Source organism: Daktulosphaira vitifoliae, unplaced genomic scaffold, assembly GCF_025091365.1.
Source record: "Daktulosphaira vitifoliae isolate Bord-2020 unplaced genomic scaffold, ASM2509136v1 Scaffold_5, whole genome shotgun sequence".
Classification (NCBI taxonomy): domain Eukaryota; kingdom Metazoa; phylum Arthropoda; class Insecta; order Hemiptera; family Phylloxeridae; genus Daktulosphaira; species Daktulosphaira vitifoliae.
Window position 1 is genome coordinate 30,262,048 of NW_026099576.1, and position 15,285 is coordinate 30,277,332.

Consider the following 15,285-nt stretch of genomic DNA (forward strand, 5'->3'; position numbering starts at 1 on the left):
GTGTGAAAATTCTCGATTTTATTATTCATATTATATTTAACTTTATAATGCTATAACTTATTGAAAAGTTTATGGATCCACACAATTTTTTTATGAGAAATAATATTTTTTAATAAACCCTTTTTCATTCGACATACTTTATCTTAATCGAGATATTAAGGAACCAGCAGATCAAGTAGCTTTTGGAATAAAACACCATTTTTTTTTAAATTAAACACTATCTAAAGATTTGCATCGAAGCGTTTATTTTTGATAGTGATTTTAATCACTGTCAGATATCATTATACTTGATCCAACTATACCACGTCACAATTGTGCCGCGACCCCCCTGTGTTGGGTTTTTTTAGTCCTATTTTATTGAGTAAATACTCAAAATCAGATGCAGACATTCGGCAAAAGTTCTCAAACTTTCCGGATGGTTCGCGCCTTAAATCTGTCATCATATTTGTTGCGCTGTACCTTTAAAATTTATTTATATTAATTGTAGTAAAAATGTTTTAAAGTGTTGAAGGAGCATTATGTATTATTCGAGTATTTTCATTATAATGGAAGTCAGAAAAAATTTTAAAAAGAAAAAAATTCTTTGTTATTAAAATACATATTATTAAAAAAGTTAACTCTAATTTATTTTTTTCAAACACTTGTTACTATGTTAAAACATATATTTGTTTTTTTTTACTTCGCTGAAATAACTCTACAAAAATTTAATTTAACGAATTTAATTTAGCAATATATAAACTTGCTCATTCTGACTGGAGTTTTTTAAAATATATTTTATTACAAAAATAATGAAATATAATTTTTATATAATCCAGAAGTGTTATTAAACTTTGAGTATAACTACACGCAATGATATCAGCTATATTTACTACTAGTATTAATTCGTTTCTTTAAATGACTAAAAATTGTCGATTAAATTAAACTATTGATAACTATACTATTGTTTATTATTTCTTATCTATTATTGTTGTAAAAGTTTTTTCAACTTAAAAATAAGTCACAAGCCACTTTTTTGCACGACAGCAACGAATTAATTATTCATATTATAGTTGAGTATAATTAAAATTCTAAAAATTATACATAAAAAAAGAAAATTTACTTTGGTAGGAAATATTAATAAATTATTTTACTACTTAAAATCGATTAATAAATGTAATTTACTAGTTTTTAACGTAAAATTAATAAAAACAACTTACCTTTGTCTGCCTTTATATAACTATGTCATCCACCATCTTTATTTTTTGTATTTTTTTTTCAATTAATTGTTAGTACTTTAAGTACTCTCCACACATAATTATGTATGAAGCATAAATAGCCATTTTATCATTATCACTAGCTATTTTAATTAACTTAAGGTTAATTAGATAAATAAAAACTAAAAATTATAGTTAAAGTTAAAGAACTATTTTAACTAAAAAAATATTGAACTAAAAGGTATCAAAACTAGCAATACTAAAAAATGTATTTTAAATCACTCACTGAAACACTGCAGCGCTAAAAAATCAAATGATACATGACTTAATATTTTTCAGGTCCCACCCCCAATACAATTATTTGGCATTTGATCCAGTCGTAGGAATAATATATTTGGCTTTTATTTATTACTTGTACAAGTGTACAAGTACTGGTATACTTTTCAAGTATACTAGTCACGGGAACGCTCCATTTGTTGATAATTGGATGATTTGGCAAGTATACAATTATTGGTATACTTGGCAAGTACACCAGTCATGGGAATCCGCTTTAAATTGCATAAAATCATTCCATGAGCCATAAATCTTACAATAATGAACTATACTTTTAAACCTATTTAATTATTAATAAAATCTCAGTCATAAAAATGATAAAACATTGAGTGATTGCAATAATTTACAACATAATATATTTAAAAAAAGGGATTTTTTAAAACTAATTTTATGTTGGTTTCGGTAAAATACGAAAGTTGAAATTTTTACCATAGAAAGTCAACATGTGTAACAATATTGTGTGAAATTTTTATGATTTAATTTTCTGTCCCACCGGAGAAAAACTAAGTTAAAGTTCCCTAAAAATCGTTATTTTAGAAATTTGAACTTTTTTATACTTGTGTTACTAAAAAAAGACCAAAGTAAAAAACTTCAAAACACAATTAAATTATAATACTGAATAATGTGTCTGTCAATAAAACTGTCAATATGCAAAAAGATTATGTTGTTTAATAAAATTTTAAATTTAAACAGATTTTTTATTTTGGCTGGTTAATATATTAAAATCATGACAACCCTACTATTTTACTCTTAAATATTTATCAGTACAGTAATATTGGTAAAAATGATTTTTGATAGAAATGATAAATATCGTGGAAACTGTAAAAGGTAGGTCCATTAATGAATCTACTGTAATGAGCCTTTGAAATAGTTTTAATTTTCAAGTCTTTAGTATAAATACATAGGTTTCAGGGATATTTTTACGAAATACCGGTATTTTGAAATTTCAAAATTTTGACAGGTCATAAAACTACTTTCACTTAAAATTTTTTTTTTATTTAAATATTAATCAACTCATGTGAGAAATTTGTACTGATAAATATTTAAGAGTAAAATAGTAGGGTTGTCATGATTTTAATATATTAACCGGCCAAAATAAAAAATCTATTTAAATTTAAAATTTTATTAAACATAATCTTTTTGCACTTTTTATCGTAATTTTATGAAACATTTGTTTTACTTTATTTCAAAGCCGCACACTAACAAATTAAAATGTTGGAAATTTAGTTATTTTAATGTTTTAAAAATTTTTTTTTATTTAAATATTAATCAACTCATGTGAGAAATTTCAAAAAAAATTAAAAATGGTCGCGCGACCACTCTGTATGATTTGGTATGTATTGACCCATATGTAATATGATATATGATATATACAATAATTATTGAGTTACCGTAAATCGTCAGTGATAAGAAGTTGGTGGATCTGAAATTGGTAGCTTCATAATTGTTTATAAGTTTTTAAGTGAAATTAAAACAAATGTCTTTTATCTTTATATTATGAAAACTTTTTTATAAAAAGATATATAATACTACTTGTATTGAATAAGCTGTTTTGATGTAGTAATTATGGCTTTTGGGCGTATTGAACCACAGTATGAGCTTTTAAATGGACACAAGTAATGATCATAAATACTAAATTAAATTTTTAGTCTTTAAAATTTATACATTTTTTACATTATAGGAAGCCAGTTGTATATGCTCTAATCCTTATTGGATTAGCTGTCTTAGTATCTTTCGTTGTTATTTTAATGTTCAATGTTTCATGGATTTATTATTCTAATTGTGAAGAACATAATACATCATTAGATTTATCAACAATCTTTGGACCTGAAACGTATTTAAGTAATTATTTAAATATGAGTTAAATAATAAATTAGTAGTAGTAAAAACAATTATAGTGAAAATAATTGTAGTCATTAATTACATTACTTGGCCTATAACTATCAATTATTTTGGGTTGATTTTTTATGTTTCAATTACTGCAACCCTCAATAGCATAAGATGAATTAATTAGTAATTGTTAATGTATTTTTAGATAAATGGATAAGTTTTTATTTCACTTATATCTTATATGATAACAATGTGTGTCTAGCAATACATATTATGTATTTCCTCGTTTTTCTAACACTCCAAACCTCACATTATTGCTGGTCTCACTACAGTCTTATTAGTCCTTATTAGAATTCATATTCTTTTATCTATTACCTTTTCCCAAACCTTCATACTATGACTCATAAACTTTATGCCTCTATAATTTCCACACTTCTGTTTGTATCTTTTGCCTTTAAATATCGGCACCAAAATACTATTCATTCCTTGTATACTTTACTATAAATAACTTAAACATATTAAAAAGTGTTCAACAAATAATATACTATTAAAGAATTTCATGGACAATTAAATTATTATATAACTAAAAATCACAAATAATACTTATAATAATAATCGAGAATGTATTAGTCTACAATTTTGAAACATTTATAAATTAAATAAAACAAAAAAATATTTACAAAGAATTTATTACTTATACTTCAAAATTTTTACTATAAGCAACTTTAATATATTATAAATATTTAACAAAAAATAAAAATTTTAATTAATTTTAATTTGGTCTCTATATTGCAATCTTCTTCATTAATCTCTTGTAGGAAATCTTCTACTATTTTATTTTTTTAATATTATAGTACACTTTACAATAGCTTTCATTTTGTCGTTTAAATATTTTGAAATTATCAAAAAAAATTTATTCTTTTGCATATTTTTTTTGAGTATTAAAAAAAAAACCGGGGGTTTTTTTTTTTTATATAGCCTTTATTAAAATAATATTTAGCTCAACAATTATAAACAAAGAGAAAAAAAAAAGTGAATTAGAAGTATAACAGTAACAGTGCTATGTTATAATGGTATAACAAATATGACGATAATTGTTAGTATACTCAAAAATAAAGAAAGAAATTAAATATTATTAAAATTATTGTTAATAGAAATTTAAAAGTACAACTAAAAGAATTACTAAATTAAAATTTTTATTTGAAATAATGGAGGATGAGAGAAAGTAAATAAATAAGTAAATAGAAGAATATAATATAAAATAATGAGAGATTAAATGACAAAGCCGGAACTCCTCAAGAAAGATATGATTGAAATAATAATAAAGGAAGAACGGGTATTAAGAGTATTAGCTACAGAAGGGGGATTAATATTGTGGGAGGCTAAGAGGCTGAATAGTTTATTTCTGCTGTTAATTAGGGCAGGACAATCAAAGAGAAGATGAGAAAAATGGCATAGAGCTTCACTATCATGAAGGGGACAGAAGGGAACAGAATTTAAGGAAAGATAAAATGCATGGTAAGGCAGAAGATTATGACCTAACCTAAGTCTTGAGTACTGAGAAATTATATTTCTGGATAAGTCAAGGTTATAAAACCATGGAGAATGTATAATGGATGGAGAGATCGAGCCGTACCAACATACCGTTTTCAATTTTATTGTAGCCCAACTGTCCTGCCAGGCTTGAAGAACTGTATGTCGAAAGAGGCGGAGAAAGTCAGAAGCGGGAATATTATGGCTAGAAAAAGTAAAGAAGGGGGAAATAGAAGTAGCAAGACGGTCAGCTGTTTCGTTACCTAATATATTGGCATGGCCCGGCACCCAGTGAAAAACAATAGATTTATTTTGGGATCGAATTAAGGAGATAAGTGATCTAATAATAAGAATGTAAGGAGAAAGATGAGAGCAAAATGGATTAGATGTGAGGGCAAGTAGGCAAGATAGAGAATCAGAAAAAATAGCAAATTCATTAATTGAAGTAGAAGATATAAAAATGAGAGCATTAACGATGGCAAGGCATTCAGTGGTAAAAGAAGAAGAAGAAGGGTGGAGTGCAGCTGAGTATGAAATATTAAGTTCAGGAATAAAGAAAGAACAACCAGCCGAGTTAGTTGATACAGAACCATCTGTGAATATCAAGCATTTAGTCAAAAAATTAGCTAAGATATAATCTTTGAAGAGATTATTAACGGAAGTTGCAGGAAGAGAACGGAGGATTGAAACAGGGAAGCCGAGGAAACGCGTTGAAGAACACACTATGGGAGCTATTGTAAGAGCCACTAGAGGACAGTCAAATAAAGGTAATCTGGAGTGTGATTTGTAAATGTGACAGACCATGGGTGACAGAGAAGAGCATACTGAGGCTAAAATTGGAAGTGATTTAGGCACGTAGCGCCAGCAATTACTTAATTTGGAGTATAAGGAGAAGATATGATGGTTAGGGGTGGAGAGAGATTTTAGGAGAAATTTATTAGCAAGCAAGCGACAACGGATTCCGAGGGGGGGAGAGGAGCACTCAACAAAAATACTATGGCTCGGGATAGACTTAAGAACACCAAGAATGCTGCGCAAGTATGCGGATAAAAGAGAATTAAGTTTTTTCCTATGAGTGTAGGAAGTTGAAGAAAATAAAAAAGAGCCGTATTCAATTTTAGCGCGGATAACGGATTTAAAAATGAGAAGTAATGAGGAGGGATGAGAGCCCCAGGATGTACCAGTAATACAGCGTAGGAAATTTGACCAGCGAGCAGCGGACGAGAGAATAAAACGGAAATGAGGAAGCCATCTCAGCTTAGGATCCAGTTTAAGGCCTAAATAAGTGACGCATTCAGAGGGGGGGATGGTTATCCCATCAAGAGTAATTATAGGGTAAACTGACGGTAAGCGTTTTCTCGTGAAAATTATTAACTGGCTTTTCAATGGAGCAGCCTCAAAATAATGAATTTGAAGAGAGTTAGAGAGGACGGCAAGTGAATTATTAAGGGAGTTGAGGGCATTATGAATGGATATATGAGAAGAAAAAAGAACGATGTCATCAGCATAGAAAAGTGAGAAAGTACCACTAGAGGTGAGGGAGAGGCTAATTTTGCTCATGTAAATATCAAAAAGAAGAGGACTAAGGCAGCTACCCTGTGGAAGGCCGCGATAGGAAGTGCGGTTTAATATTAAACCGGAAGGAGAAGTGAAAGTAAGAAAACGTTGTGAGTAGAGACGTGAAATAAAATTACAAAGTGTAGGGGGTATAGAATAAGAATGTAAAAGGGAAATAAGGGTAGGAATGTGTACAGAATCAAAAGCACCTTTGATGTCAACAAAGACAGCGGGACAATAGGATTTATCACAAAATGTTTTGTATATACTCGCCGTGAGAGTGGATAAACACTCCATGGTGCCCAGCCCTCTCCGAAACCCGTATAAATTAGGGGGAAGACAGTTATTTTTTTCAAAGAACCAATCAAGGCGGTTCTTGATAATGTGTTCGACTTCTTTGCAAAGGGAAGAGGAAAGAGCTATTGGGCGAAATGCAACGGAAGCTGAGTTAGATTTAGGGACGGGAATGACGTTAAAATTACGCCAAGAATCAGGAATAACACCTTGGGACCATAAAAAATTAAGAATGATTAAGAGAAGTTCAAGGCAATGAGAAGGGAGATGTTTTAGAACCAAAGGGAAAATTCCATCCAAACCAGAGCTGGACGATTTACGCGAATAGATTGCATAGGAAATTTCACTGAGTGTAAACGAATCAGTAAGAGGATGAAAAGGGAGAAAATTAAGGAAAGGGTTAGGATCAAGGGTAGGAGAGGATTCTTTTAATGATGGGACGTAGGGGGGAGCAACCTTATTGCAGAAGAGATCAAACCATGACTCGTTTAAAGAGGGAGAATTTTTATATAGACAGTTTTTTAATTTTTTGACAATAGTCCAGGTATTGGACAGACTAGAAGAGGATTAAGTGAGGAACAGAAAGAGCGCCAGGACATAATTTTTGCTTGTTTAAGTGTTTTTTGAACAGAGGTGCGTACCCTTTGGTACTCAAAAAGTCACTTAGCAGACCCGAGGATCTATATTTTTTAAAAGCTTTAGTGCGCTCATTGATAGCGTAGGTGCAAGAGGAAGACTACCATATTGGAGAGGAGGGAAAGGACTTTTTGGTTTTTTTAATTATAGGAACAGATAAATTAACTGCTCTAATAATTGTAGACACGAACCAGTTGTAGTCCTCAATGGGAGAGGAGGAGGAAAAATTAGAGGTGAAAATGGTCATGTAGTTTTGAAAAGTTGGCCAGTCAGCTTTCGAATAATTAAATCTGTTAACAACGGTATGAGAGGGAGTGGGAGAATTTGTGTGAGAAATAATGATGGGAAAATGATCACTACCATGAGTGCAGTCTAGGACAGACCATGACAACAACAACGAGAGAGAGGGAGATGAAATGGTTAGGTCAACCGCGGAATCCATTTGGGAAGGGCCTGTAAGAGGGGTGGGGAGTCCTGTATTGAGAATACAAAGATTATAGGCAGAAATAGCAGACGAAATAATGTTACCACGATGATTGGAGATTAGTGCACCCCAGGAGGGATGGTGACCATTGAAGTCACCGTCTATAATAGAAAACATGTTATCAATCAGTATAGAAGGAGGGTTGGAAGAGGGGGGAATGTAAATAGACCAAATGTCAATGGGATTGGGTAAATTACTAAACGCCTGGATACCGACAAGATCTATAGAATGATTAAGAAGCGAGATTTTTAATACAGGATCAATAGAAATAGGGTTAATGTGGATAGAATGATGAGAGGCGATGGCTACGCTGCCAAAACCGTCGATACGATCAGAGCGATTAATGTTGAACTGTGGAAGATAAACACATTTATTTGAAAGGAGCCGAGTTTCAAAAAGGAGAGCAAAAGAACATTTATTATTAGAGAGAAGAAAAGAGAGATCGTGCATTCTAGGGGAGAAACTTCTTACGTTCCATTGAAGAATATTGAAAGAAGGAAAGTTAGGATTACTATTAAAATGTGTCATCATTGTCAGATAAAGGATAGTGGATGTTAGTTAATGAAGATTCTATAGTTGATTGAAGTATTGAAGGAGAAGAAATTAAATTAGGATCGCTGAACGATATGTTGCGATAAGCAGGAAATCCAGTTGCGGTCATCAACATTAGTACTACGATTTTGGGACATGTATTTTAAAAAACTGCCATTAGGCGAAATTGGCCTAGAACAGTCATTTGGCAAAGGAAGAAAGTGGGGGGAGGGGACTTGAGTTTTATTACTTTTTTTGTTTATTTGTATATGTATTAGTAGAATGACTAAGGGAAGGAAAAGAAGGAGAAGCTATGACTTCGACACTAGATATATTTGTATTTTTAGCAGCATCAGAAAAGGTAAAAGCTTTATTAATAAACTGGAACGAGGAGGCTTCAGAAAGTGATACATTGTTTGTGGCCATTATCTTTTTAATGTCCTTTTGCACAGACCATTCGCTGCAAGATCTATCCGTCGCAAGGTGGTTCAGTTTACAAAAAATGCACGAAGGAGGTGTGGTTAACTTGACGTTACAATTAGATTCGGTGTGGTCAAAGAGACCGCAGTGACTGCAGCGCTCCTTACTGCGACAGAATTTAAGGGTGTGACCAAAACGTAAACACTTGCGACATTGGACAGGAGAACGAATACTCGGAGAGACATCAAAAATAACTTTGTATATTGATAATTTTTGAGTAAGAGTTGATGACAAAAATTTAAGTTCAACTAAATTTGAAGAAACGAGGATGTTATCCTTTTTTATATTAATACGTCTGAATGAAACAACTTTGACTGAACATTCATAACCTTCCCAAAAGTCTTCTTCAGAGATACTTTTATCAAGACGTATTATTCCAATACTTTATAGTAAAGTACTAGGAATATTCGCTGAGTAGCCGTGTTCAGAAAGAGAAGGGGAAGTGAGACAATTGTTGGCGTTATTAACCAACTCAAACGTGATTTTCACACGCTTAGAACCGATAGAGTTTATGCTTAGAATACCAGGAAAAAGTTTGGAAAAAGTTTTACCGAGCTTATCTGGGTGAAAATTACCTAAGTTATTATCACCAGATGCAGAAACAAGTACATTAAGGGGACCAGTGTAGTGTAGTGGAAAGCATTCAGGAACATTGGGTGCCTGACTGTTGAAATATTAGGAGAATCGACATAGAGCGAGTTTATGTTTGAAGTTGGCGAACCGGGTGACGTCACAACGATGACTTCAGGTGAGCTACAATCCATGCTGAAAGTTTGAGATTGGGGATCATCGGATTTTGATTTACCGTCAGATTTAGGTTTTTTGTGTAAGGGGCTAATTGGCGATTTAGAGCCTTGATTGTTCTTACCAGAATAACGCGAATTATCCATGAAGATTTGTGGGTTGGAAGATTGCAGAGTGATTCTACGGCGCAATGGGGGGTGGTGCTGATCACTTCCTCCCGGATTAGGTCTGGATTGCATCCAGAACCCCGGCGGACACAGTAAATGTGCCAAAAAGGCGGAACTATGGATTCAAAACTAAAAAAAAAAAAAACTATGAATAACGGAATAGTACTCTAAAAATAGGGGGTAACTACAAACGTACGCGAGATAAACACGTCCGTACAATACGACCGATAAATCGTAACTGTTTAACCGGGGTTAGAAATCTCAACAAATTGTTAATCGTAAAATGTTTTTTTACATATTTGAAAATATTTCAAGATAAATTAATATTTTGTATCAAAAAAAATATAAGAAGAATATATTAATTCAAGTTAATTTAATTTTATTCAAATTTGAATGATATAAGACACTGATCTTACTTTTTTGTAAAAAGAAAAAAATTAGGTTTAAAAAACAATAATATGTAGTTATATAATTTTTTTCCCCTTATAGGATTACAGTTTGACTGGTGTATATGCATTCTGCCCTTGCTACATACCTACACTGTGTATTTTTTTATGAATGGCTCTCATAGAATAAAAAAAATTTTAAGAAAAAAATTTTTTGTAATTTTTAGCTTCGATGCGAATCTGAGAAGGTATTGGTTTTACTATGATGTGTTTTTTTTTTGTGTATGTTACCACTTTTTCTCAGCTCTCACCGAACGGATTTCTTTCAACAATACGTCAAAAGATCACAAATTGTATCTAATTGAAGACATTATCCTCAAAAATTGAAAAAATTTCACTCGTTCCCCGTAAATAGGAGAAACCTCCAAAAAAATTACAAATTTAAAAATCGCTAATTTTGTAATTTTTTTCACTTTTTGTACTTAAAACCTAGTTTTTTTCACTTTAACCACTGTGTAAAAACCAAATACTTAGTAAAAGCTGAGGAGAGAAGCTTAGCTTATAAACTAAGTATTAAGTCTTAAAGAAAAGTTTTTCTTGAGCCAGTAAGAACTCAAAGGTTTTGATTATTTATAAAACTAATAGGTAGTGTTGTTAGTGATACAAGAATAGTTCTTAAAATTATCTATGTTGTTAAACTATATTATTGTAATTTCTTAACAAATATTTATTACATTCCTTAAATATTTTCTAATGTATTGATGTATTTATGCTTATTAATTAATATTAAATTATAAGCATTTAGATTTAATTAAAATATCAATTATAAAATTTGAAATTAATCATTTTTTAGACCCTGATATAATTCTTCAACGATCTAAAATTGTAGCTTATGCTGCAAAATCTGATCACGATGTACATTGGCCTGCTAACCAGACAGTAAATTTAAAGAAAAGAGTTGAAAAATCCTATAATTTGTTATGTTACTACTCATTACCATCTGGAAATTCTAGTAATTTGCTTCCATCCAAAATCAATGCTACTCTATGCACCCATATAATAATTGCAGCTGCACAAGTGCAAAATAATAGTGTTTATATCAAAAGTTCATTTGAAGAAAATGTAAAGTAATATTCATTATTTAAAGATAAAAGTATTATGTGTAGAAGAGTATCTAATTGTATTAAAATTGAGAGTTTTATTAGTGTGTTGGAAGTCAATTAATTAAATTTTACTTTGTTTTTATAAAGAAACTTTTTACAGATAATTAAGCAAGTAGTAAATTTACGTGGAGCCAATCCTCAATTAAAAGTATTATTGTCTTTGATTTATTTTTCTAATGGTAAACATTCGGTAGATGGATTTTCTAGTGTTGTTAATAATTTAGAAAATATGGAAAAGTAATTATTTAGAAATTTATTTATTTAAACATTTTAAATAATATTTATGTTTTCTTTTAAGGTTTTTAGAAAATGTCAAAACCGTTATAGATAATTATGATCTAGATGGAATTGATATTGATTGGGAATTTCCATCATGGCCTCTATTAAATCTAAAAGAAAAATACGGATTTGCTAAATTACTAGAGTTATTACGTAATAAACTTCCTGACTCTATTCTTAGTGCTGCTGTTGCTGCTCCTTTAAATATAATTGACAGCTCTTATGAGATTTATGCACTTGCAAGGTATTATATATTTAATTAAAAAATGACATTGATAAAATATTTGTGTTAAGTTTTTTAGATTTCATAAATGTTATGACTTATGATTATCATTCATATCAATGGTATTTTCCTATAACTGGACCAAATTCTCCTCTTTTTTCTTCAAGAAATGAAATAGGTTATTTTAAAACCTTGAATGTTAAGACTTCTATTCAGTATTGGATATCAAAAGGAATACCAAAAGAAAAAATTTTGATTGGAATGCCTACTTATGGCCATTCGTTCAAGTAAATATTTTTCAAATTTACTTCTAAAAATCTTCAATTTTTTCTTAGATGGAAAGCTGATAAAGTATTAATTTCACTATAATGTAAAATCAAATAATTAGTAAAACGATATATTAGGTTTTGACCCAAGCACTCTTAGAGGAAATAACCACCTCTTACCAAATAAGTTGGCATGATTTAATGGTACATTTTCAATGAAAATTTGTGGGGAGTTAAAGATTCCAAATGAAGAAAGTAGTAAACATTTTTCTTGTTTTCTTTTTCCCCTTGATAGAAGAAAAAAAAATATATCAAAATCATTTGATACTAAATTTTTTGTGAGGGAATAGCCAGTTAGAAAAAAGATCAGACATTATTAAAAAATACAAATAAGCAACTGGTTCTAGACAATTAGACGTAAACGGAACTCATTCACATTCTAATTTCACAGGTTCCTTTTTTGTTAAAATAACATTAAAAAATCTGCCCTTATTGTTATATTAATAATATAACCATAGTTTGAAGTATAGGGTATATTTTAATCATCCCGTGTATAGGTGCAATTTGAACAAAATATTTGGGAATTTAACTTAATTTTTTCCCTCTTTAAAATTTTTTTTATACAAATTATATAATTTTCTTTTCCTTTTTTTTTTTGTAGATAAATTATGCAAGTTGTTAAAAAATTAAGGAATTAGGTTGATTGTTACAAACAATGAGAACAATACAAACCTGTTTCCTTAATTATTGAACACCTAAGTAATGTTGATAACATAATACATATATATTTGGAGTTGTCAGATTTCAATGCATAAAATATTGTTAATTGTCAACGTAACAGTACATTTTTATTTATAACACCTAAAAAGAAAGACAAAAAAAAATGTAGAAACACTAAAATTTAAAAAAACTATAAATTTTATTCACATTCTTAGTTCTTTAACATTTAAAGAAAGCAGTTCCTACCAAAAATGTTTGTTTCAGTAATCCATTCTTTTTAAAACGAATTTCTTCCTAACACTGTATGCGTTTATGAAAATAAAGTTTCAACTAGGCTAGTCAATAATAGTACTGTAGTGTTGAAAATAGGCAATGTGTTTAATATCTGTAATATTAGAAATATATAGAAAGTAATTACTGAAATTTCTAGATATATTTGATACTATATACTTTATTAGTGTAATGTTTGCTGTTGTATGAGTATACTTCACTTATTAAAATTGACTATGTATACATTTTAAGACAAAAAGTTCTCATCAAACCAATGTGCAGCTAACTTGTGTCTCCATTTGAAAGAAAATTTTCGATTCTCTTAAAGTTAGTGGCAAACTTTTATTAAAACCCTTCTCAAGTGTGAGCACAACAATTCATCAGTTCTATTGCAATTGGAATATAATATAAGAATACACCCCAGGAAAAAATTATTTACTAAGAATTTTTTTTTTTTGTAGAAGAAAAGCATAAATAATTGTAAAATATTGAAACACTAACTATATATATATATAAGTATTACACTTTTTAGTGTGGATAAAAATATTAAATAATAATATGTAATTCTACTTTCAGGTTGATTAATAAAAATCACAATGGTTTTGGTGCTCCTGCTTCCAGTAATGGAATTGGTAAAGATGGGTTTTTATCTTTTAGTGAAGCTTGTGAATTTATTTCTAATAAGAAAGCAGTTACCATTTTTGATAACGAAACACATACTCCATATTCATACTATGAAAAAGATTGGATATCATTTGATAATGAAATCAGTTTAGCTTATAAAGCAAAATTTGCTGTTTCACTTGGATTAGGAGGTGCCATGATGTTTTCTTTAAATGATGATGATTATCTAGGTTCAAGTCCTTGTTCATTAACAGAATTTCCTTTAACTTCCAGAGTTAAAACTGTATTGAATGATGACTATTTATAGAAAAAAAAAATGAACTTTTTATTATAAAATTGTATTGTTTAATTTGTTGTATAAGATAGGTATATGTAAATATTATACATTTACATTCATAAAAATAAATAAGGGAGTCTATTATAAAATAGAAAAATTAATTTTTAATGATCATTCTAATGATTACATTATACAGGTGATTGAATAACTATGTCTCACGAATTTTCTTTAAAAATATTAGTGTTGTCATATATATAATTATTTTATTTTTTATAAATCTTTGTTAAGTTACTTAACAAGAAAATTAAAGATTCCATCTTCATCTCTTAACTCTTAAATCAATATCAACTTTAGTTTTTCAAATAGCAACCCAGTTTTTTTTTATTAATCTTGTTTAGCATAAAAAAAAAATCAATTTTAATAAATTCTAAACGAAATAACACTATATAAAATTGGTTTGGTTGGGTTGGGTTAACAAATAAAACAGTAGTCGGTTAACTACAGTAACATTAACATTTAGTGTAACAATAAGAACTATCGGTGTATTGTTCTCGGTTATCGGTTTACGACCCATAAAATTTGTGCATCTTTTGTAAATCAATGTGAGTAATACTTATGTCTCCTAAACTTTATTGATTCATAGCTCGCTAATAATTGAATAAAATAAAAAAAAAAATTTTTAAACTAAATTTATTCGGGTTATAAAAAAAAATAGGGTAACCATATGAAAACTGAAAGTTGATACTGATTTAAAGCATAAGGGATGATCATAAAAATTAAATTTTAATCATTGATAGATAAAAAAATAATATTTCATAAAAATAAAAAAAAAGATAACTTATATTTTCAGAGATAATTTGTGAGACATAGTTAATCAATCGCCCTCTATTATTATAAGATGTTTTTCAAAATATTTTTGTTAATTACTTTTTTTTTTTCTATACATTTTTATATTTTTATTTTATCATTCTTATTGTTATTAAATTTCTATTAATTAATTTTTTTACATGTAATTTGTAACTATCAAGAATAAAAATTAAAGCTACTTATACGTTTATTTTTAAAAATTGTTTTTTTGTAAAATAAATAATAAAACCACACTATAGGATTCCCAATTAAATTTCAATACAATTTTTTGGATCACACTATATTGAAATTTTTTTCCAACTTTAATTTAAAGTTAAGTAGAAGGGGCAAAATTTACAAAAAATTGAATATATAATAGTATAAATATGATAATTTCGTGGTAAACCATGGCGATGTTTATTTTTAATTAAAATAAAATTTGGAGGGGA

At 29.2% G+C, this 15,285-nt stretch overlaps 1 protein-coding gene across 1 annotated transcript; it reads left to right on the forward strand.

Moving 5' to 3' along the window:
* Nucleotides 1-2,906: 2,906 nt before the first annotated feature.
* Nucleotides 2,907-14,505, forward strand: LOC126907120 (chitinase-3-like protein 2). The gene is made up of 7 exons (XM_050688197.1): nt 2,907-3,142; nt 3,208-3,368; nt 11,022-11,290; nt 11,432-11,568; nt 11,630-11,854; nt 11,905-12,120; nt 13,666-14,505. Exons 1-7 carry the CDS (start codon nt 3,093-3,095, stop codon nt 14,018-14,020), a joined length of 1,413 nt encoding a protein of 470 aa, XP_050544154.1. The 5' UTR covers nt 2,907-3,092; the 3' UTR covers nt 14,021-14,505.
* Nucleotides 14,506-15,285: the final 780 nt, after the last annotated feature.